The 25,192-nt window shown below is 38.4% G+C and overlaps 1 protein-coding gene across 1 annotated transcript in view; it reads left to right on the plus strand.

The window, feature by feature from the left end:
- The window catches only part of DNAJC1 (DnaJ heat shock protein family (Hsp40) member C1), a 188,694-nt gene that overhangs the window by 160,550 nt on the left and 2,952 nt on the right, over nt 1–25,192 (plus strand). The window contains exons 9-11 of the mRNA XM_023632108.2: nt 114–233; nt 23,287–23,335; nt 24,705–25,162. Coding sequence (XP_023487876.1) covers nt 114–233; nt 23,287–23,335; nt 24,705–25,162 — 627 coding nt within the window. The remainder of the gene's footprint in view (nt 1–113; nt 234–23,286; nt 23,336–24,704; nt 25,163–25,192) is intronic.

The raw sequence follows: 25,192 nt of genomic DNA on the forward strand, positions 1-25,192 counted from the left end.
ATTTTAATATTGTTTTTGCAGAAAGCATATTGCCAATAGTTTGTTTCACAGGCTCATTCAATGTTTTAGCAAAATTCCCTAAATTATCTTTTTTTTTCTTTAATGTTTTTCAGGCACCTGAATGGACAGAAGAGGACCTCAGCCAGCTGACAAGAAGTATGGTTAAGTTCCCAGGAGGGACCCCAGGTCGATGGGAAAAGATTGCCCATGAATTGGGTCGATCGGTGACAGATGTGAGTTCCCTCAGATTTGCATTGTATGGAGGGTGACAAACCAGAACAAGCCAACTCTGTGGAAGGCAGACATAGATGCCTCCGACATTATCTTTGGAGAAAGGCTGCAATCCGTTTAGGACCTGGAAGTGAACCATTAATGAAATAAGTAAGAAGCAGATGTCGGCCAGTCCCCTGGTCCACAATTAACAGCTGTGTGAGGAATTCTAGTGTTTAGAGACTTAAGCTACTGTAACCAAGTCACATAAAAACAATGCTAGTTTTTGTGTTTAGAGTGACCCCTTTGGAAATAGTTCTCAGGCTGATCAGAATTAGAGAAGTTATATTTCAGCTGGATCTTTTTAGCGTTGAAGTAGTTTGCTATTGGTATTTAGACAGGTGGTTTGCATTGATTAAATGAGCAATACTCCTATAATGTTTGTGTTTTTATTTCAAGGATGATGCCTATCGTCCATTTTGACAAGTTCTTTAACCAAAAAAAATATATATATATATATACGCAACAGACACACACACACACAATCACACGTGTGATTGTGTGTGTGTGTGGTTGTGTGTACATGACTGGCCATACCTAATGCTTAAAAGACACGGTGTTTACCTGGAAAGTTTTAGATTTCATACTTTGGGTGCTTTTATTCAGGAAATTTAGGGCGGAGAATTACAGAAGCACCCACCACAGCGCCTGACATGGACTAAATACTCGGTAAATGTTTACTTGAAGGTGATGAAATCTTTATTTTCCTCAACGTGATCCTTATTCTCATAGATGATGGGAAATATTCTTTACTAAACAAATTCTTTACCAAATTTACCTTAAATAAATCTTATAGATCTAAAATATTGAAGGGGTTACTAAAAGCAAAGATTCAAATGTCCTCTTCAATTCTGTCAGGATACCTTTGGGTCTTTTTGGGTAATGAACAATTTTAAAACCCTGCAAAATGGTTAATGAACACAACTTCCAAAAAAGAAAAAAAACAACTTGTTACATACATGCTATAAGTTATTTTTCATAGTGAACTTCCACTTTTTTAGGAACAAACTAATAAAACATATTGTTGTCAATTTTTTTTTCCTTTTTCGGGGGAGATAGCAGCTGCTTGAGAATTTTAAATTCTTTATATGAATGTTTTTACTACCACATAGGTCTTTTTTCAAGCACATTTAAAAGATTACTATTTAAATTTTTGTAAGATGTTTTGCATTATTTTGGCTTCAGAGTTAATGTCTGATCATGTGGAAAAATAGCTTTCATATCTTGTAACAAATTTTTTTTTTTTGCTGTGTTTTGTGAGGAGACCAATTATCTTAGGTGACTGGAGATCCATAAGGATACCCATTCTTCTGCTAAGAATGTTACTGGGGTGTACGTTTTATTATCTTGTTTCAAGGTTGTTTGTAAAAGATAAGTTAATAATGCCTTATAAGTAAATACCTGCCCAAATTAAAGATATTCCAAGGTTACTGATGTTTTAAAAGTACTATGACCCTCTAATTATTCAACTACTGTTAATATAACGATTAACAAAAATTACTAAAGTAATTTTTAGAAAGTTATAAAACAAACATTGGCATAAAAGAGCCCCAGAACTTTTAGTTCAATTGCCTAAGGAGAAAGAATAGATCGCTAATTTAGTGACTCCTTTGAGACCGCACTGCCATTAATTTTTTAAGTAATATTTCTATGAGACCTTACAGTTAATAGTGCCAAAACCAGATGGGGAATGGAGTAGAGCGATATTTTAAATTAGTTTGTTGTCATTAAAATCTGGCTAAATTTTTATCTATATTTTTAAGAGGAGAGAGGTGAAAGTTGAAATGCTAAGAACATATGTGATATGACCAACGGCGCCTGGAGGTGGGTAGTTAGTGTCACAGATCTGGGAAATCCATACGCACCTTACAAGAGCAGTCTTAGCGCAGTCCTGGTGTGGGCAAAGACGTCTTTCCAAACTTGGGCAAATTCATCCCATATGTTTCCATTTTTCTTCTTCTAGACTCACCCAAGGGAGAATGATTCCATGTCTGTAAGAGATGTTTTTTTATCATGGAATTAGCAAACATAACTTTTTTTTTTTTTAGAGATTTTATTTTTTCCTTTTTCTCCCCAAAGCCCCCCGGTACATAGTTGTATGTTCTTCGTTGTGGGTCCTTCTAGTTGTGGCATGTGGGACGCTGCCTCAGCGTGGTTTGATGAGCAGTGCCATGTCCGCGCCCAGGATTCGAACCAACGCAACACTGGGCCGCCTGCAGCGGAGCGCGCAAACTTAACCACTCGGCCACGGGGTCAGCCCAAACATAACTTTTTGAGATTTTCTTTTTCCTCCAAGTATTAGGTTCTATTTTCATAATACCAAAAGTACCTTGGGAATAAATATTTAATAAACCTAAACATTTTTGGCACCAAAAATGCCACTGTAACTTTTCTTCTCTGTCAGTATATATATAGACTCACACTGTATTTTCGTATTGTGAGCATCATCTCCGTAGCTGGACTATACGTTCCATCTTAGTAACTACACACACACACACACAAACACACACTCTCTCTCTCACACACACTCTCTCACACACACTCACTCTAAATCACTCTCTCTAAAAGAGAACAGGTGTCTGAAGCTTCCCATAACTCATTTAAGTGAACACACAGTGAATTACATTGAAGCAGCTGAAATGGGGTTGCTAATACAGTTCCTCTGGTGGAATGTTGTCAAAGTTTACCACACTCCGGAAGATCACTTATACTTCATTTTGGCTTGTGGTGTTAATTAGATTTGTTTTCATTAAGTGTTTGATTATGAAAAAGCAACCAAGTTCGGTTTGCTGTCATTGGAACCTCCGCACGCTGACCTGATCGCCTGGGCCAGTTCCCCCAGCTCTGCACATCTGTTCTTTGACCCGTTTTCCTTGCTAAATTTGTAGCTTTAGGCTTAGTTCTCTTTCCTTCGAGAAACAATTGACCTTTTTTGGGGAGGGGTGAGAGTGTGCCTGTGTTGGGATCTATGTTATTTATTCAGGTTGACAGATTATAATAAAAATCCTATTTTATTCCTCAATTAAGAAAGGTGCTGTCATAATTAACAAGTTGAATTACTAAATTCTCCTCTGGATAAGTACAAGCAATGTTATTAGCTTTGCAAAAGATTAATGCAAACTATATTTTAACTCAGATATACCTAAACTGTAAGACTTACTTTATTATAGATTAAATATTTTAAATGTTACTATATGCCTTTCAGCAAATAATTTTGGTACCCACAAAAGACACTCAAATTGTAAAAACAACAGAGGAAACAAAAACTGTCTGGCGTGTAAAACCAACTTTAATGTGATTATTAACTGCAGGTTTTCTGAATTAAGGTCAGGGAGCCTCAGATTTCTGGCTTGTGAAGTAATATCATTCTCTGGCCTGAAAGGATGTAAACTGATTCTGCTTCTCTCCGTGGCCACTAATCCCTTGCATTCTGGTTGTGATAACAGACTGATTGGAGATTTTCTGCCTGTTTGGAAAAGGCCCAGGTAGGCAGCAAAACAAAAGACAGGTGGGCAGATTTAGACAGACTTGTGTAATTAGCTTAGTGCCACAGTGAGAGGTAAGAGGTGTGGAGTTAGATGAGCGCCCCCGTATGCGAATGAAAAAGTGGGGAAAGATAATAAAATTCCCAATTTTGTTTTATGTTGCTACAACTAGAGAGCAGATAGAGGAGATACCTTTTGGGGGAAATTTATGTTATTGTGGCAGTTGTTTCAGAAATCTGTAAGTGGACTCTTCAATGGAAAATAAACTTTATGGTTTATCAGGGAACTAAATATATAGCAATCATTTGTGCAAATATGTTATTGCTATTACTTTTAGAGTCAGACTAGTCCTACACAATTATAAGATGACGGGGATTATCCTCTTCATTTTCTCTCTTCATCCTCACCGCCCTCTGAACCAGCCTCCTGCGTTGGCCGTTCTCTTGCTCTGAGCTTGACCCCAAACTCCTCACCCTCCAGACCTCTAAAGATATCCCAGTTTTAGAGAGGAATGGGGCCTTCATCCCCTTCTTGCTAGATGAGTCACCAGATAATCTAATAACCAATTTTCAATCTGATGTTAATAGATAATAATCACTTAATGTGTTACCAAATCTCTCTCTCTCTCTCTCTGTCTCTCTCTCTCTCTCTCTCTCTCTCTCTCTCTCTCACACACACACACACACACACACACACACACTTTTATTTTAATAGAAGCCTTCAGGTTCTCATTCAAGAAAAGAATGATTGATGTAAGAATTTCAGGCAGTGTGATTGCCTGTCCGAAGGAAGGAGAAGGCAGAATGTCATTCTGAGGTTGTAGGACCTTTTGGTGTCCATCAAAGAAAACTACGTAATTAATTCCTAATCTGTGCATTGGCCTGGTTAGAGCTTTGCTGCATATTCTATGATTTCTGGGCCACAGGTTTGTAGATTTGCATTCCATGTCATCATTTCTATTTCAGCAGTGAGCAAAATCACACATAGGACAGCATTATAAATTACATATTGACTACCTAAGAATAACGTTGCAAAAATCAGTTAAGAGATCAAACTGACAATTTTATTTTTAACTGTTTTAAGTGATATTGAGTATTCCATCATTCATTCTCATAGTATTTTACATCTTTCGAAACATTTAAACATACATGTTTAACTTGATCTTCACAACAGCATTGGGAGGTAGATAAGCAACCATTATTTATCCCTATTTTACAGTTGAGTAAACTGCTGCTAAGATATTTGTCCAAGGCGACACAACTATTGGTGGAGTGGAGACACCACCAGCTATTTTTACTCCTCATCTGGTATGTTCTTATCACTACTTAATGCTGTTGTATTGCTGTGTGTATGAAAAACCCTTTGACTGTGTCTAGAGACTTTTATCATTAGACCTTTTTTGGTAAAAGTCTATTTTCGAAAACAAAGAAAGAAACTTTAAAAAATACACTGAAGTAAAATTTTTTTTCTGATCAATCATAATAAAACATGACTTTTATAAGCATTTTGTTATATATCATTTTAGACTTTAGTCTTGCTGTATAGCATACGACTATACATAACTTTAACTGTATTAATCTGTATCACTTCACTATGAAACATGAACTTCTTTCCAAGACAATAAATAAGATCCATATCATTTTTCTAAAAACATATATAAATACTCCATGTTGTCTTGATATATTTAAGGAGGGTCCTGCTGATTGTCATTTAAATTGCTTCCTTTTTTGCAACTTTTCTGGGATGTCTAATTTTTTTCTTTTTTCATTCATCTTTCCACTTCTATCTGTTTTCTTAACTTGTATTCCTAGAAGTAGAGCTGCTTGGTTCAAGAATATGCATGTTTTGGGGCTGGCCCCATGGCCAAGTGGTTAAGTTCTGCGAGCTCTGCTTTAGCAGCTTGGGATCACAGGTTCAGATCCCGGGCACAGACCTACACCACTCATCAGCCATGCTGTGGCAGAAACCCACATACAAAATAGAGAAGGATTGGCGGGGATGTTAGCTCAGGGCTAATCTTCCTCAAGCCAAAAAAGAGGAAGATTGCCAACAGATGTTAGCTCAGGGCTAATCTTCCTCAAAAATAAAAGAAAAAAAGATACATGTTTTTAGAACGTTTGCTGGCTCTAAAATTGGCCTCCAGAGGGGTTGTAACAACATACAATGGCACTGGTAGTATATGAGAGAGACCACTTCCTCCTAGACTCATAAACACTAAACGTTATTTCTTGTTTTCCATCACTGCCGGTCAAATAAGTGAAAAACGCTATAGCACTGATTTTTGCAACTTACCTCCTTACTTGTTGGTCTTATTTCAAATAGAGTTTGTGTTAATTCATTAGAACTTTATGATAGTCCTATCTTCTGCAAATAATACTTTGCTATTTTCTTTATATCTTATTTTGTTATCTTATTCCATTGTATTAGCTAGCAATAAATGTTATATTATGATAATAGTGATTAGAGCAGACTTTTTTGCTCAACATTTTAATAGGAAAACATAATGGTTGGCTATTAATATTAGTCATTGATATGAGAGATATATTATTATTTTTTTTCTTAAAGATTGGCACCTGGGCTAACAACCGTTGCCAATCTTTTTTTTTTTTTTTCCTTCTGCTTTACCTCCCCCAACCCCGCCTGTACGCAGTTGTATATCTTAGTTGCATGTCCTTCTAGTTGTGGGATGTGGGATGCCGCCTCAACGTGGCCTCACAAGCGGTGCCATGTCTGCACCCAGGATCCGAACCCTGGGCCGCCACAGCAGAGCACGTGAACTTAACCACTCGGCCACGGAGCCAGCCCCAAAAGATATATTATTATGCTAGGGAAATTTCCTTCAATTTAATTTTTCCAACTCTAATTTATTACAGTTGTGTTCAGGAATGGATGTGAAATTTTAACAATGTTTTTTTAAACATCTCTTGACATGATCATATAATTTTTCTCATATGACCTGATGAGAATGAATATATTATCAAGGTCTCTTTTTTGTATTTCCAAGATAAACTTTACTTGGCCATATAATATTATTCTTTTTATAAGCAGCTGGATTTTATTTGTTAATAATTTATTTAGAATTCTTGCATTTATATATATAGGTAAGAATGTTATAGAATTTTTGGTGTCTCGTTATTTGGATAACTTTAGGTAAGGTTCTACCAGCCTTCTAGCATCTGAGAGTCAAGAAAATATTAAATTCATAAAACAAAGGACAAAGGAAAAGATGCTATGAACAAAAAGGATCAGAACCAAAAAAAAAGTATCCAAACAAATGAAGTAGAATGTTTGAAAGTTCTCCTCGGGAAAATTGTCCTATAGGGCAGAGTAAAAAGATAAATAATTTAAAAATATTATAGAAAAGATAAGAAAAACAGAGAATCAGCTCAAGAGGTCCAAATCTGATTAAAAGGAGTTCCAGTGACACAGAGAAAACAGACGCAAGAACATTCTTCGGTAAATAATACAATGAAGTTTTCCAGGATGTGGGAACACCTGAGACCAATTTGTCAGAGCCTTCCAAAGTCAAGTAGGATACATGAAAAGATCCCGGGAAAATTTATGACCACTGAGACTACAGAGAAGAGCTTTAAAGCTTCCAGGGAGAAGAAACCTCCGAAGTAAGGCAAATTGGAGTGCCGTAGACTGCTTAGCAGTACTGGGCCCTGGGAGTCAGGGAACAATGCCATCACGGTTCTGCGTCTAGAACGGACCAAGTGTGCTGATCAGGACATGGGGTGAGGACTCGTGCTGTTTCTTAGGAAGTTTCCTGAGATTGTACTCCAGCAAAAAAGAGAAATAAATCAAAAAAGAGGAAGACGTGGAATCCAAGAATAGTAGATCCAGCCCAATGAGCAGACAGCCCAAGACCCTGCGGTGATCCAACCGGTCCAGGGTGGAACAGAAGAACGAAGGACTGTGGGAGGACAACCCTGGGAAGAGGGAGATTTTGTAGACTAGGCAGTGTGGCTGAGAACTTGGAAAAAGTTATATATATGGGAAAAAAGGCAACTAAAACCTCCACAAACTACAGAAAAGCATACAGAAAGTCATAGTCCAAATTTAAGTATACTAAAAAGTGGAGTGATAGAGCAAAAGAATTGGATATTGAGAACATTCTCCTTTGAGTGGCACAAGAAGTCTGATCACAGCGTAGTACTTGGGTCTACAGTGAGTAATATTTGCCAGATCAAAATTATGTAAGATCTTACATGACGCCTTTGCATATTCTACACATTTTCTATTTTTACAGGTGGTTTTTCAGTTTTTAAAATCAACAAGTTGTGGAAGACTATGGCAAGTTGTCCACCAAAATATGTCCTCCCTTTCTCTAGTAATAGATTTGTAGTCAGGCACGTGTTAGCCCAGCAACACTGCACGTCCATGCACACCCCCCCAACCCCCCAGCTCTGCTGTGGCTCAGCCACTCTTTTCTTTGCAGAGGAGCATAATTGAAGTACCGTGTGCTCATAGGAGCTCTGACTCACTTTCCTCTTCCACTGGGGGGAATACCAGTTTGCCTCCAACTAAGCTGCAGCGTGCAGGCAGAGACAGTTGCCCTAAAGAGTGGCGGCAAAGCACGATGGAAAGACCTGAATGGATGGAGTAAAAGAAAAATTGTAGATAGCGACAAGTGCTATGAAGAAAAAGCAGAGTAAGAGACTAGAGACTGAAAGGGTCATAATTTAAAATGGGGTTCTGAGGAAATTCCTCTCCAAGAGGTAATATTTGAGTAGGGACACAAAGCAAGTGAGGGAGCAAGGTTGTCTGAGAAAGAACATTCTGTGGAGAGGAAAGCAGCACTTACAAAGGCTTTGAGGCAAGAGCATGCTTGGGGTGTGCAGAGCCCAGCAAAGAGGTCAGTATGGCTGACAAGGAGTGAGTAGGAGGGGATTACAGAAGATAAGGCCAAGAGGTACTGGAGGTACTGGATTTGGGGGCTGACCCAGTGGCATAGTGGTTAAGTTCACATGCTCCACTTTGGCAGCCCAGGGTTCACAGGTTTGGATGCCTGGTGCAGACCTGACACCACTCCTCAAGGCACGCTGTGGCAGCATCCCACATAAAATAGAGGAGGATTGGCACAGATGTTTGCTCAGGACCAATCTTCCTCACCAAAAAAAAAAAAAAAAAAAAGATTTTAGATTTTACTCTGAGTGAGATGAGAAAGCACTGGAAGATTTTGAGCAAAGTAGTACAAGATCTCAAAGGGTCATTCTGACTACTTTGTGGAGAAGACACTGTGGCAGGGAAAGAGTGGAAGCAGGAAGGCAGGCCAAGTAAGAGGCTATTTCAGTTGTCCTTGCAAAAGGCACTAGTAGTTTGGACCGAGGGTCATTGGTAGAGGTTGGAAAAGAGGTGAATTCAGGATATAATATACCAAACGCATGTTATTTATTTATATGTACTTGTGACCATTAGAAGAACTGTGAAAAGAAATTAAAGAAATAAAATATTTTACCATTATCTTTCCATGTCACTATATATAGGCCTACCTCATTCTTTTTAAATTTTTTTATTATAAAAGCTTTATTGATTTACAGAAATAGAAAAAAATCCTAAAATTTATATGGAACTGCAGAGGACCCCAAATAGCCAAAATAATCATGAGAAAGAAGAACAAAGCTGGAGGCATCACACTTTCTGATTTCAAAATGTATTACAAAGCTTCATTAATCAAAACAGTATGTTACTGGCATAAAGAAGACAAATAGAAAGTCGAACAGAATAGAGAGCCCAGAAATAAATCCACACATATACAATCAAGTGATCTCAGCAAGGGTGCTGAGAATACACAATGGGGAAAGGATAGTCTCCTCGACAAATGGCGTTGGGAAAACTGGATATCCACAGGCAAAAGAATGAAATTGGACCGTTATCTCACACCATGCAAAATGTCAACTCAAAATGGATTAAAGACAAACATAAGACCTGAAACCGTAAATCTCCTAGAAGAAAATAGGGGGAAAAGCTTCATGATATTGGCAATGATTTCATCGATCTGGCACCAGAAGCACAGGCAACGAAAACAAAAATAAGCAAGTAGGACTATATCGAACTAAAAAGCTTCTGCACAGCCAAGGAAATAATCAGCAGAGTGAAAAGGTAACCTACAGAATGGGAGAAAATTATTGCAAACCATATATCTGATAAGGGATTAATCTCTAAAATATACAACATTGCACTTATAGTTAACAATATTGTACACTTAAAAATTTGTCGAGAGTGGGTCTTACATTATCTGTTCTTATCACACACACAAAAAAGCTTTATTAAGGTATAATTTACGTAACATAAAATTTACCCATCGTAAGTGTACAATTCAGTAATTTTTAGCAAATCTGTAGAGTTGTGTAATCACCACAATGCAGTTTTAGACATTTTTCAGCACCCAAAAAGTTTCCTCAACTCAGTTTGCGGTCCTTTCCCACTCCCATTCTCCAACCCCAGGCAACCACAGATATTTTGTCTTCATGTGTAAATTTGCCTTTTCTGGACATTACGGGTGAATGGGACCGTATGGTACTTATCCCTTTGCATCTGGCGTCTCTCACTCAGCAAAAGTAGTTTGAAGCTCCTCCTGAATAGCGTGCATCAGCGGTCCACTTCTTTGTATTGCTCAATAGTAGAGGTAATACCACATTTTGTTGATCCATTCTCTAACAGTTGGCCGTTTGGATTATTTCCACTAAATTTTGGCTGTTATGAATAATGCTGGTGTGATTATTTGCATAAAGTCTTTGTATGGATGTGTTCTTATTTCTCTTGATTAGAGTCCTACAAGTGGAACTGCCAGGTTATATGTTGTTTATGTTTAACTTTGTAAGAAACAGCCAAATTGTTTTTCAGAGTCACTTGTACCATTTTACACTCTTACCAATAACACATGAGGGTTCCGGTTTCTCCATATCCTCACCAACACTTGTTTTTCCCTTGTTGTTTTTGTGTTTTTCATTATAGCCATTCTAATAGTAGTGCTATGGCATCTCATTGTGGCGTTGACTTGCATTCCTCTAGGAAGTAAGGATATTGAGCATCTGTTCCCGTGCCTCTTAGCCATTCCTGTATCTTATTTGGCAAAATATTCAAGTCTCTTGTCACATTCTAATTTGGTTGTTTGTCTTCTAATTATTGAGTTGTAAGAGTTCTTTATATGATAATACAGGCTCAAGTTCTTCATCAGAATTATGATTTACAAATATGTTCTCCCAGTCTGTGGCTTGTCTCCAGTTTGTTAATGGTGTCTTATGAAATACAAAAGTTTTTATTTTTAATGAAGTCCAATTTATCAATTTTTTTCTTTTATAGATTATGCTTTTTAGTGTTGTATCTAGAAACTGCTTGCCTAACCCAAGGCCACAAAGATTTCTTCCTACATTTTCTTCTACAAGTTTTATAGTTTTAGATCTTACATTTAGGTCTGTGGTCCATTTTGATTTGATTTTTGTGTTTGGTGTGAGGTAAAGGGGAAGTTCTTTTTTTTTGCACATGGATATCCAGTTGACACCACTTGTGGATAGGCTGTCCTTTCTGCCATTGAATTATCTTGGTGCTTTTGTCAAAAAATCAATTGGCCGTAAATGTAGGAGTTTATATTCTCTCAATTCTATTGCCTTGATCAGATGCCTATCCTGGACAATACCACACTGTGCAGATTACTATAGCTATATAGTAAAATTTGAAATTGGCTAGTACAAGTATTCCAGCTTTGTTCTTTCATAAAATGATTTTGGCTGTCTAAGTCCTTTGCATTTCCGTATAAATTTTAGGATCAGTTTATCAGTTTCTACAAAAGACCTTTTTGATGGGGATTGCATTGAATCCATAGGTCAGTTTGGAGAGAATTGCCATCTTAACAATGTTGAGTGTTCAAGTCCATGAACACGGAATGTTTGTCCATTTCTTGACGGCTTTCATTTCTATCTGCAATGTTTGTTGTTTTCGGTGTACAAGTCTGGTACTTCTTTTGTTAAACTTATTCTTAGTGTCGTAATCTTTTTGAGGCTATTGTGAAGGAATTGTTTTCCTAATTACACTTTCAGATTGTTCATTGCTAATATTTAGAACTACAGTGGATTTTTGTATCTTAGTCTTGTATCCTGTGACCTTGCTAAATGTTAACAATTTAACAGTTCTATGGGTACAGAACTCATCATTAGATCTGGAATGAATTTTCAGGAGACTCTTATGGGTGGGAAATGTTAGATAATGTGCCTGCATTTATATAGTAAACAACTTAACATGCATTAACATAGAATTACTGTTTTCTCCTAAGCTTGTCATACTGTTAGAACCCAGACATCAGGTGGTCCCTGTTTGCCTTTCAGAGATCCAGGAGTACTTGTCTAAGACCATCAGTGACTCCACTGACTGGTAAAGTCTGAAAATCTTCCCAATATCCATGTTAATTTCCAAGGCTTATACTCTTCTTCCCTCAAATACCTGCATCCCATGTGTCCTCTTTGTACTGTGCTATATTGAGTTCCTCAAAAAGGACCCACTCATACAGAAGCGTTAATGAGCAGGGATGGTTCTAGGTTAAATGGAGCCTGAAGCTCACACAATGATCAGCATTCCTAGTAATTTTGTGCAGTAAATGGAACACCCTATAATAAGCAACTTAAAAATCCATATTAAACATTACTTCTATCCACTGCCCTTCTTGGTCATGCCATCTCCAGTTGCTTTTCTCTCTTATTCTTATCGTCTTTCTGGCTTTTTCCCTCCTCTCTCTTCCATTTTCCCCTCACTTTCTCTTTTCCAGATTAACCCTCAACCTGTGCTCCAAATTCTTTCATCTGTGCTGCAGAGTAGTTTGCTCCTTCCTCTGACATCTAGGTGGCAGGACTTAATGACACCAAGGCCCAGGAGGGCAGTGGGAGCATTCAGCTTCTACTTGAAACACCTGCCAGAACATCCCTTCAACAAAGACAGCTTTATTTCTCAGAGAAATTCTAGAACCATCTATTAATAATTTTGTCTGCCTGTATTCCCGTGTCAAAGGGCCTTGAGGGCTAATTTGAATGTTCTACCAAAGGAACAGCAACTACGTGCAGACCCTTGACAGAGGATGTTCTTCTTTTTGTCTGGCACAGTTGTCTTTTTCCACAGAAGACACAGCTTAAGGAGGAGCAAATAGAATAGTAGAGAGAAAGGAACAAGATAGCCACCTAGCCTGCCGGATTCTGTGAACCCGTGCACATCAACAGGATGCCAGTTAATCACTGACAGATCTCTCTGACACACATTGGGGAAACTGAAGTACGAAGGGCTTGAGTCTTTACTAAATTCACCCAGTTGGTGATTGGCAATAACTCAGGTAAAGTCCTACAGAATTGGCCTTCTTGAGAGGTGAGACCAAACTCCCAAACTGTCAATATGCAAGCCTGTTTTGTATTACTCTTTCCTTGCTTTAGCCAATATTGATTTAGAAGCAAAAGACTTTTTTAAAGCAATAAACAATGCTTATAAGCATATTCCTAATTAATTTGAAATCTATTGAACAAGTATGCAAGGAAATAACCAGATTGGAAGCCCCTTGGGGTGTATAGGACCAAATTTTATATATACACCACTGGTACAGTGATACACAAAGCCAATATTTAATAAACTTTTGGTAATTTAATTGAATTGAAAGATTAATAACGTCACATCTAGTGAATACAATTTTCGTTTTGCTAATATAATTTTCTGTTACTTTCATCAGTGTTTTTCACTAAAGGAATGAAACCTATTTTAGATATTTTGTTCATTTACTCCACCCTAACCCATAGGTCCAAGATTTGATCATAGAGCCCCTATTTTGTAAGAATGTAAGAATTTTAAAGGTAAATTTAGGTATAACTATATTAAGAAGGATTATAAAGTGTGTTTTGCTTAGAATCAGAACATGGTGAACCAAATTTTCCTACAATTCTACAATCCATGTAACTATTAATACACATGTGGATAGAGTGTTGCCCAAAGGCCCACCTAAGCCAGTAACCCACAGTATTATTTGTTCAGATACTGAGGAAGAAGAGAAGCCTCATCTCTGAGACCTATATAGGAATATGTCTTCTCCCAAGAGGTGGCTAGAAAAATGTCCTGAATATAGCTTGTCACAAACCTACATTAAGTCAGAGACCATATCTTCTGCAATTGCGTGGGATATAAAAACAGAATGAATATGTGAGAAAAATAACACTAAACATTCAAGACTAAACTGGCACCCATGTTATTGATGTCATCTAGATCTATAGGAGAGAGACAGATTTGTTGATGACCATATCATCTCCAATGTCATCTCAATTTGCAGATGACATGATATTATCATGATATTATATATAGAAAACCCTAAAGACTCCACCAAAAACTGTTAGAACTAATAAAGTATTTCAGTAAAGTTGCAGGATACAAAATTAATACACAAAAATCAGTTGTGTTTCTATACACCAACAACAAACTATCAGAAAAATAAATTAAGAAAACAGTTCTATTAACAATAGCATCAAAAAGAATAAAATACCAGGAATAAATTTAAGCAAGGAAATGAAATATCAGTACACTGAAAACTATAAGACATTGATGAAAGAAATTGAAAAGGACACAAATAAATGGAAAGACATTCCATGTTCATGGATTGGAAGAATTAATAATATTAAAATGCTCATACCACCCAAAGCAATCTACAGATTCATTATAATCCTTATCAAGATTCTACTGACATTTTTCGCAGAAATAGAAAAAGCAATCCTAAAACTTGTATGAAACTACAAAAGACCCTGAATAACCAAAGCAGTCTTGAGAAAGAAGAACAAAGCTAGCAACATCACACTTCTGATTTCAAACTGTATTACGAAGCTATAGTAATCAAAACAGTATGGTACCAGCATAAAAATAGACACATGGATCGTTGGAACAGAATGGAGAGGCCAGAAATAAACTCATGCATATATGGTCAACTAATTTTTGACAAAACCAAGAATATACAATAGAGAAAGGACAGTCTCTTCAATAAATGGCATTGGGGAAACTGGACAGACACATGCAAAAGAATGAAGCTGGACCCCTATCTTATACCATACACAAAAATCAACTCAGAATGGATTAAAGACTTGAATGTAAGATGTGAAACCATAAACCTCTTAGAAGAAAACATAGTGGATAAGCCCCTAAACGTCAGTCTTGGCAAGCATTTTTTTTTTATTTGACACCAAAAGCAAAAATAAACTAATGGGACTCCATCAAACTAAAAAGCTTCTGCACAGCAAAGGAATCTATCAACAAAATGAAAAGGAAACCTATGGAATGGGAGAAAATATTTGCAAGCCACATATCTAGTAAGGGATTTTTATCCAAAATATACTGAAACCACAGAAAGCAAAACCATAGATAAGAGGGAACTCTTGTATACTGTATTGAGAATTCTCTGTCAGTACGAGGAGCAACTAACCAGGTATTCTCAAACCAACTCATGGATAATAACTTCTCTGGGAGGAGCCCTCCTGGGGTCAGAACAAATATCAAACACTGACCTCAGAAACTATTCCTTCAAAGGAGACACAATTTGATTTATTTGTAGAGCAATTTATGCCTTGGGGCATTTTGTAAACCATTGAGCATCAGCCAGCACTTAGTGGAGTTTCACCCTGGGGGTGGTCAAAGAGAGGAAGAGAGTCCTACAGATAACAACTATCATCCCGAGATGACTGAGCATACACATACCTGCACCTCCCTGAGGGGCACCATCAGAGGCTCATGCTGTAAGGGGGCAGAGGGGCACAGACTTCACTAAAATAATCCAGCCACCCACTAGATAAAGAGACATGCAAATAAAAAATCACAAGCCTGATTTAGGAGGGGGTGGTGAGGGGAGACCAGTAACCAGAATTGCTGCAGTATATTATCTAAGTGTTCAGTTCTCGACAAAAATAATGAGCCATGGAAAGAAACAGGAAAAAAATGACCCATAAACTAGAAAAACAGAAGGTGACAGAAACTGCCTGTGAGAGTGACGAAATGTCATATTTAACAGAAAAAGACTTCAAACTATAAATATGTTCACAGAACTAAAAGAAAACATAATTAAAGAAACAAAGGAAGGGATGATAATAATGTTGCCTCATACAAAGATTATCAGTAAAGAGATGAAATTATAAAAAAAACTAAGTGGAAATTCTGGAGTTGTAAAATATAATACCTGAAATTGAAAAATTTCACTAGAGAGGCTCCACAGTAGATTTAAACTGGCAGAGGAAGGAATTAACAAACTTGGAGATAGGTCAAAAGAGAGTATTCAAGGTGAAAAACAGAGAAAAATGAATTAATAAAAGTGAACAGAGCCTCAGAGAAATAGGAGACACCATTAAGCACACCAATATATGCATAATGGGAGTACTAGAAGGAGAGAAGAGAAAGGAAGGAGAAGAAAAAGTATCCAAAGAACAATGGGTGGAAACTTCCAAAATTTAGTGAAAAACACCTGTATGTCAGGAAGCTCAGTGAATTCTGAGTAGGATAAACTCAGAGATCTAGAAAAGACACATCATGATTAAAATGCTGAAAGCCAAAAATGAAGAAATCTGGAAAGCAGCAAGAAAAAAATGACTTTTCCCTTACAAAGGAATGCACAATAAAATTAACAACTGACTTCTCAGCGGAACTCAGAGTGCTTAGAGGAAAACCTGCCAACCGAGAATCGTACATCTTAGCAAAGCTATTTTTCAAAAATGAATGCAAAATAAAAACTTCTCAAGATAAAAACTGAAGTTCTTCAGTCTGAAGGCAAGTAATGCCAGATAGTAATTTGAATCCACCTGAAAAAACAAAGAGAACAGTACAGGTAAATAGGTCATTACAAAAGAAAATATCAATGCATGTTATTCTCCTTCTCTTAACTGACTCAAAAAGCAATTGTAGGGGCCACCCCGTGGCCTAGTGGTTGAGTTCGCGCACTCTGCTTCAGCAGCCCAGGGTTTTCCCAGTTCAGATCCTGGGTGCAGACATGGCACCACTCATCAAGCCATGCTGAGGTGGCATCCCACACAGCACAACCGGAAGGACCTACAACTAGAATATGCAACTATGTACTGGGGACTTTGGGACAAAGAAGAAGGGGGAAGAAAAACGAGAAAAGAAGATTAGCCACAGATGTTAGCTCAGGTGCCAATCTTTAGAAAATAAAAAGCAATTGTATAAAATAATAGATATATAATGTTATAGTTGGATCTATAACATATAGAAAGATAATATATTTACCAATAACAGCACAAAGGAGGTGGGTGGGAGCAAAGCTGTGCTGGGTTAAATAAACTACTACAGATGGTAAAGTAATAATGATAACAATGTATTGTTGGGTTTGTAACATTAATAGATGCAATATGTATAATGATCATACCACAATATGGAGGGAAAGGGAATAATAAAGAATGTTTCTGTTTATCATTGAAATTAAGCTAGTATAAATCTGAAGCTGCCTCTTATAAGTTAAGATGTATATGGTAAACCCTAGAGCAACCTCAAAAAAAAGCTCAAAAAAGGGTACTAAAAGAAATCATTAAAGATATTAAAGTGCTACATTAGAAAATACTCACTTATGCAAAAGAAAGCAATAATGGAGGAATAGAGGAACAAAAAAAGATATAAGACATAAAAAAAATGACAGACATAAATCCAACTATTTCAATAATAACATTAAATGTAAATGGATTAAACAATCCAATCAAAAGATTGTCAGGATAAAAAATCATGACTCATCTGTATATAGTCTACAGGAGACGCACTTTAAATTCAAAGATAGAAATAAAATGAAAGTAAGAGGATAGGAAAAGATCTATCATGCAGACAGCAACCATAAGAAAGCTGGAGTGGCTATACTAATGTCAGACAAGATAGACTTTAAGGGGGCCAGCCCCGTGGCCAAGTGGTTAAGTTCACGTGCTCCATTTCAGTGGCCCAGGGTTTCCCTGGTTCGGATCCTGGGCACGGACCTAGGACCACTCATTAAGCTATGCTGAGGCGGCATCCCACATAGCAGAACTAGAAGGACCTACAACTAGAATGTACAACTATGTACTGCAGGGCTTTGGAGAAAAGAATTTTTAAAAAAAGATTGGCAGCAGATGTTAGCTGAGAGCCGATCTTAAAAAAAATAATTGACTTTAAAACAAAAAAGCTACGGGAGAGGAAGAGAGATATTTATTAAAAGGAAAATATAACAGTTATAAACATATGCACCTAATAACAGAACCATAATACATTAAGCAAAAACTGACATAAAAGAAAAGAGAAATAGACAATTCAACAATATTTGGAAATTTCACTACATGCACTTTGAGTGATGGATAGAACCTCTAGACAGAAGATCAACAAGGAAGGCTTGCGTGATATGATAAAACCAACTAGAGCTAACAGACGTCTCTAGAACACTTCATCCAACAACAAAATGTAAGTTCTTCTCAAGTACACATAAAACGTGCTCCAGAACAGACCATACGCTAGGCCAGTAAACAAACAAACGTCAGTAAATTTAAAAGGATAGAAATAATACAAAGTTTGTTCTCTGATCTCAAAGGAATGAAATTAGAAATCAGTAGCAGGAAAAAAATTGGGAAAATCAACAAATATGTCAAAGTTAGACTCCTGAATAACCAATAGAAATAAGATTGAAAAGGAAGAAGTAAACTAAACTGTCTCATTGTAGAAGATGTGATTTTATATATACAAAATCCTAAGGAATTTACTAAAAAACTATTGGAACCAATAAATAAGGTCAATAAGATTGCAGGATACACATCAATATACAAAAATCAGTTTTATTTTTATGTACCTGCAATGAACAACCTGAAAAAGAAATTAAGGAAATAATTTCATTCACAATAGCATCAAAAAGAATAAAATACTTAGGAATAAATTTAACAAAAGAAGTACAGGCTTTACGTCTGAAAACTACAAAATGCTGTTGAAAGAAATTAAAGATCAAAATAAATGGAAAGATAACCTCTCTCCGTGGATCAGAAGACTTAACATTGTCAAGATGGCAATATTCCCCTACGTGTAAGAGCTGAAACTATAAAACTCTTAAAAGAAGACAGAAGGGTAAATGTTCATGACTTAGATTTGGCAAAGGATTCTTGGATATGACGCCAAAAGCACAAGCAACCAAAAAAAATTAGATAAATTGCACCTCATCAAAATTAAAAACTTGTATGCTTGACAGGATACCATTAAGAAAGTGAAAAGACAAACCACAGAATGAGAAAATATTTGCAAATCATTTATCTGATTGAGGACTTGTATTCAGAATATATAAAGAACTCTTACAACTCAATAATAAAAAGAGAAATCACCCAAATAGAAAATGGACAAAGGATCTGAATAGGTATTTCTCCAAAGAACATATACAAATGGCCAATAAACACATGAAAAAATGCTCACTATGGGGCTGGCCCCGTGGCCGGGTGGTTAAGTTCGCACACTGCACTGCAGGCAACCCAGTGTTTCGTTGGTTCGAATCCTGGGCGCGGACATGGCACTGCTCATCAAACCATGCTGAGGCAGCATCCCACATGCCACAACTAGAAGGACCCACAATGAAGAATATACAACTATGTACCAGGAGGCTTTGGGGAGAAAAAAGGAAAAAAATAAAATCTTTAAAAAAAAAAATGCTCACTATCATTAGTCATTAGGGAAATGCAAATCAAAACCACAAGATAACATTTCACACCCACTAGTGTGGCTAGAATCAAGAAGTTGGATAGTAATTGTTAGCAAAGATGTGGAGAAGTCAGAAGCCTCAAGCACTGCTGATGTGAATGCAAACTGGTGCAGCCATACGGGAAGGCAGTCTGGCAGCTCCTCCAAAACTTAGAGTTACCATGTAACTCAGCAGTTCCACTCCTAGATATATACTCAAGATAAATGAAAACATGCCCACACAAAACTTAGACACAACTGTTTATAGCAACGTTATTCATACTAGCCAAAAGAAGGAACAACACAAATGTTTATCAACTGCTGAATGGATAAACAAAATGTGGTATATCCATACAATGGAATATTACTCGGAAATAAAAAGGAATGAAGTACTGATATGTATTACAACTTGGATGAACCTGGAAAACATTACCCTAAATGAAAGAAGCCAGCCACAAAAATCCATATATGATTCCATTCCTATGAAAGTCCAGAATAGGGAAATCTGTAGAGACAGAAAGTTGATCTGTGATTGCTTCTTGCTTTGTGGAGGATGGAGTGGGATGGAGTGGATGCAGGATGCTAGCTAAAGGATGGGGTTTCTTTCTGAAGTGATGAAAATGTTCTAAAGTTGGCCATCGTGATGGTTGCACATATCTGAATATACTAAAAAGCATTGAATTGTACACTGTAAGTGGATCAATTGTATGATATGAGAATTATATCTCAGTTAAGCTGTTTAAAAAATAAAAACAACAAGGGATATTTTTGTGTACTATTCTGGAATAATCTCCAAAATTTTTTATTAAATAACAAAGCAAGATGCAAGAGGGAAACAAAGGAATTATTCTGTATCCTGTATGTGGTAGCAGTTACATGAATCTATAAATGTGTTAAAAATTCATAGAACTGTACAACAAAAGAGAAAAAGATAATTTTATTGCATGATAATGTAGAAAAATAAAATCTTAAAAAATATAGTAGAAATTGAGAGAGAAGAAAGATTGTCATCAGAGTTGGTAGTCCTGGTGGTGGACATCAGGGAGGTCTTTAAGAAGAAACTCACACTTGAGTGTACCTTGAAGCCAGACAGATATTTAAGGAGAGACTTGATGAAGAAGGGGAAATCATTTCAGACAGTGTTATCGATGGACAAACATACAGGGCAGGGATCTCTGACTATCTGGGGGAGCATTAACTCTTTAGTTCTGCTGAAAGGAAGGATACATACAGGAAAGAGAATAGATCAGATTATGGGTTTCCTTGCATGTCAGGTTAAGAATTGAACGCTTTATTATATAGTCAATGATGAGCCATCAAACATATTTGATCAGGATGCTGTCTTGGGATAGTATTCTATAAGAACTATTAGTAAGTGAGTTGGAAACCAGTTAGTGGCTATTGTCATAGTTCAGTCACTCATACAGGTGGTGGAGATCTGAGAGCGAAGGGGACAGGTGGAGTTGATACCTTGAAGAATGTGGCAGCTGGTTGGGGAGGGAGAGAAAAGTCCAAAAATTGACTCTTAGGTTTTGAGCCCAGGAGACTGGGATGATAGTACTGTTAACAAAAGGAAGGAAAAGCAAAGATATTGATGAGTTTACTTTGGATTTGTTTATTTTGGGAGCTAGGAGACCTCTAAATAGGAGATTTGGTGGCAGTTAGAGAGGGAAGCCACATAGTTTAGCAGAATTGGATTTGAAAGGCAGCGTATCATAGTGATTGAGAGCAAAGATTTTAGAGCCAGACTTGCCTGGGTTCAGCTATTCACTAGCCTTTTCATCGTGGACATGTTATTTATTCTCTCTGGGCCTCAGATTCATAAAATGGGGATAATAATTATATACACACCTAATATGACTGCTGTTGAGGAATATGTATACACACACACATTTTATTTAGAACAGTGCCTGGTGCATAGAAAGCTTATTGTTATGTAGATGAAGTCCTTTTCAGATCTGATGATCCATTGTTATAGGGTCAGTTTCTGTGAGATGGCATTCCAAGGTGGAGCTCAGGGCCAGAGATATGGGTTAATCATTTCTTTTCTAAGGTATTATTGAACAGATGGTATGAGATACGAAAAGAGAAAATGGAAAGAATGTATAAGTGGCAAGGACCGAATGTTGAGGACCGTTACATTAGGGAGCAAGGGGCAGGAGTATAGAGAAGAGGCCAGTGCAGGAAAATTCAGAGAAAGAGAAGGAAAACTGGGAGATACTGTCGTGAAGGCCAAGTGGAATAGAAAAGACAACTCAAGGGAAGATAGTCTTTTAGAGTAGAGACCACTTGAGTTCAGTTTGAAGGTTTACGGATGCATGTGACAGACAGGAAGAGGCTGAAGATGAAAATAAAGGAAATTAATTAATGGAGCATAGTTCTGAGAGGATTCATGGGGAAGGAAGATAATTTCCCTTTTTGAACTGGGCTAAAAGATGAGAAGGATATGTGGTCATGCAGTCAAAAGTTTGAGTTGGGATTTTGGGGGAAAGTTGGAAGTCAAGGGAGCTCACATTGGATAACTTCACTTTTTTTCCCGTAAAATAAGAAGCAAGGTCATCTGGAGAGAAAGAGGAAGATAGGGGATAAAATTGAAGAGTGTTTCTAAGCAGCTTTAGATATTTTCTCTGGTTCTGCCCTTTGTATGAATGGAAAACAAATGAACCATGTCAATTATAATAGGTAATATTTACTGAGCCTTTAATGTCTGCTAGGTATCATGTTAAGAGCTTATTTCAAACGTAAAACATCCCTAACAGGCGAATGGTATTAGCAGCATTATCCACATATTATAGAGGGTAATGCATGAGACAAAGAAAGGATTCAAACTGCTCAACGTGACCCAGCTAATAAGAGGTAAAACCAAGACTGAATGCTGGGTCTGCCTAACTCCGAGTTCTTAACAATCGTGCTTTCTGAGGTTTTACTTTCAGATTTCATTAAAGCAGTAAGATATTGGTTCAAGAATATACATGGATTAATGGGATAGAATACAGAGTATGGAGAAATAGCCCATGTATACGATGGAATGTAATTTTAATAAAGTTAACGTTTTAACTAAATGGAGAATGGATGGCTTGTTTGATACATGCACTGGGGCAATTAACTATCCACTTTTACATTTTTAATTAATTTTGATCCCATATTTTAAAATATATATAATAGAAATCAGAAGAGTGGTTGTCTATGGCAGGGTAGAGAGTGACTTGGGAACTTCCTGGGGTAACAGAAGTGTTCTATAATTTGACCAGAATGTTGGTTACGGGGGTCTTTTCTGACTTGTGTGGAAGTGTCTCCTGGTTCTTGGGGCTGGCTACCCTCCTCCACCAAGACCTTCTTCCTGTAGTGTCAGTCATATGCTCTCAGCGTTTCTTTCTAGGATACAAAGAAAAGAAAGACTTTTATATTATAACATCACTGGCTTAGGAGTAGATTACCCCACTGTTTATAATATTCATTGGTACAATATTCTCCAGTGAAAAGATATTCTCCATCAGGAAATTTTAACTAAAAAAATATGACCTGTTTGTATAATAATTGTGGAAGTAGTGTATTTTACGAGGCAGCCTAGTGTGATGGAACTGTCGTCGAACTGGAAGGAATCAGGTGCTCTGAGTTCTTGTTCCGATTCTGCCACTGATGAGATGGCGATTTTGGAGCAAGTCATTTCCTCTCCCTGGGCTTCAACTCCCTCGTTGGTTAATAAAATGGATTGGACTAATGACTGAAGGTCCTTCCAGGTGTAAGATTCAGTAAACCCTGTTCGTTCCCAGAGACCTTATGTGGAATATCCCAGATATTTCACTAGCTATCTGGAAAGTAAGATTTTCTTTGCTTTTATATTTTGAAACAGGTGACAACCAAAGCCAAGCAACTGAAGGACTCAGTTACCTGCTCCCCAGGTGAGTCAGCACCCACTCCATCCCATTAATCTAAGCGGTTTCTTCAGAATAACCCCGTTTATAATGACATGTTTAATTATGATGGTGTAGTATTGCCCAGTGAATTTCTAGTGGTCATTTCCCTAAAAGAGGTCGAAATACAGGCACCAACCAGCCAGTCCAGCCCTGCACAGACAGTGGGTGCTAAGATGTATTTAGTCAGTTTACAGAACTATGAAAACCTGGCTCTTCTCTAGTAATGGGGGCAGGGTCTCACAGAGGGGACGGCCAGTCTGCTCACACACAGCGCCCTGTGCGCAGTTTCCCACCCCACCATCACACACACACAGAGCTGTCCTTCCCAACAGACAACGAGCGGCTTCCCCAAGAATCTGCGTTCCCCGAAATCTGTTTCCTCCAATCCTGACTGGGATTGTGTTAGTCTCCCTGCTCTTTGCTTGGAACCAGGAAGGAAGTGCCTCCTAAACCTTCCGCGTTAGCTTCACTGCAGGTCCCAGGGAGAGCAGTGCAGGGGAGCCAGCCGGGAATCAGTAACCCCGAGATCTCAGAAGTCACCCCCGGAAGGCTTCAGCTTGGGGCTCTGTAGGCTGCAGGAAAGAGGGCATTTCCAGCTGCTTTTCTCCCAATAAGTCTATGTGTCTGGGCACGGAGGCAGAAATAGTAATGAAATGTTGTGTGAGAGAAGCATACCTCCAGAACATTCTCCAAAAACGTTCTCTTGCAAAGCCAGTGTGGTGTGAAGTCATGAGCAGACATGATCTTACTAGAGCCTTGTGGGGGTGAGGGGACAGAGTGTGGAGAGGACAGGAAACATGTGGTTGAACATTGAAGGGTATCTGGGAGATGACACCTACAACAGGGAGACTGAGTTGTTCGCCCATTACTGTCACATGAGGCGTCACAGTGGCACCGGAAGCAGCTTTGAGCTGAGAGCAGATGCCCCAGTGTCGGTGGCTCAGCTGCAGGTGGTGAGCAGAGCATAAGGTTTGGCCGATTGATTCAAGTCACACCGATGCCATTAACCACAAGTATGGACCGTGAAGAGCATTCTTCCTTCTAGGGAGGGAAGCAGCAGGTATTCCTTCTCAAAGGCACTTTTGTGTTCTTTGACCACAGCCCGGTTCCCTATATGCCCACTCTTCCTCAGCGGGGTGGGCGGGCGGACTTGGAATCAGTCAGAACTGGGTTCAAGCCCCAGCTCTGCTGCCTTCTGAGACTGATTTTCCTCACCTATAAAGTTAGGATAGTGAGACCTGACTTTCTAGAATGGGTGAAGATTAAATAAAATCGTAGATAGAAAATGCCGACACACTGTCTGCTTGACCCTGAGTCGACTGGCCCTTTCGTGTGTGATGGCGCTTTCTTGCAGGCATGGTTAGACTCTCGGAGCTCAAGTCAACAGCTCAGAGCTGCAGGCCCGTCAAGACCACCGCGGCCTTGCCAGATGACATCATCACCCAGCGAGAAGATGCCGAGCAGGCCGTGGAGGAGGAGGAGCAGGAGGAGGAGCAGGGGGAGGAGGACGAGCAGGAGGCCGCGGTCCAGGAGAGCCGGCCGCGGCGGCGGAGGCCAGCCAGGCTGCCGGAGGCGACGGCCAGGGCCGAGCCCGAGGAGAGGGTGAGAGGGAGGAGGCAGAAGGACTTTGACGCGGCGGAGCACAATGAGTCCAGCGACGAGGAGAGCCAGAAAAGAGAGAGAACGCGTGCCGCAGAGGAGCCGTGGACTCAGAATCAACAGAAACTTCTGGAATTAGCATTACAGCAATACCCAAAGGGATCCTCCGACCGCTGGGACAAAATAGCCAAATGTGTGCCATCTAAGAGCAAGGTGGGTGAAGGGGGAGAGGCTGCCCGCTGG

This window comes from Equus caballus, chromosome 29 (genome assembly GCF_041296265.1).
Source record: "Equus caballus isolate H_3958 breed thoroughbred chromosome 29, TB-T2T, whole genome shotgun sequence".
In the NCBI taxonomy this organism is placed as follows: Eukaryota; Metazoa; Chordata; class Mammalia; order Perissodactyla; family Equidae; genus Equus; species Equus caballus.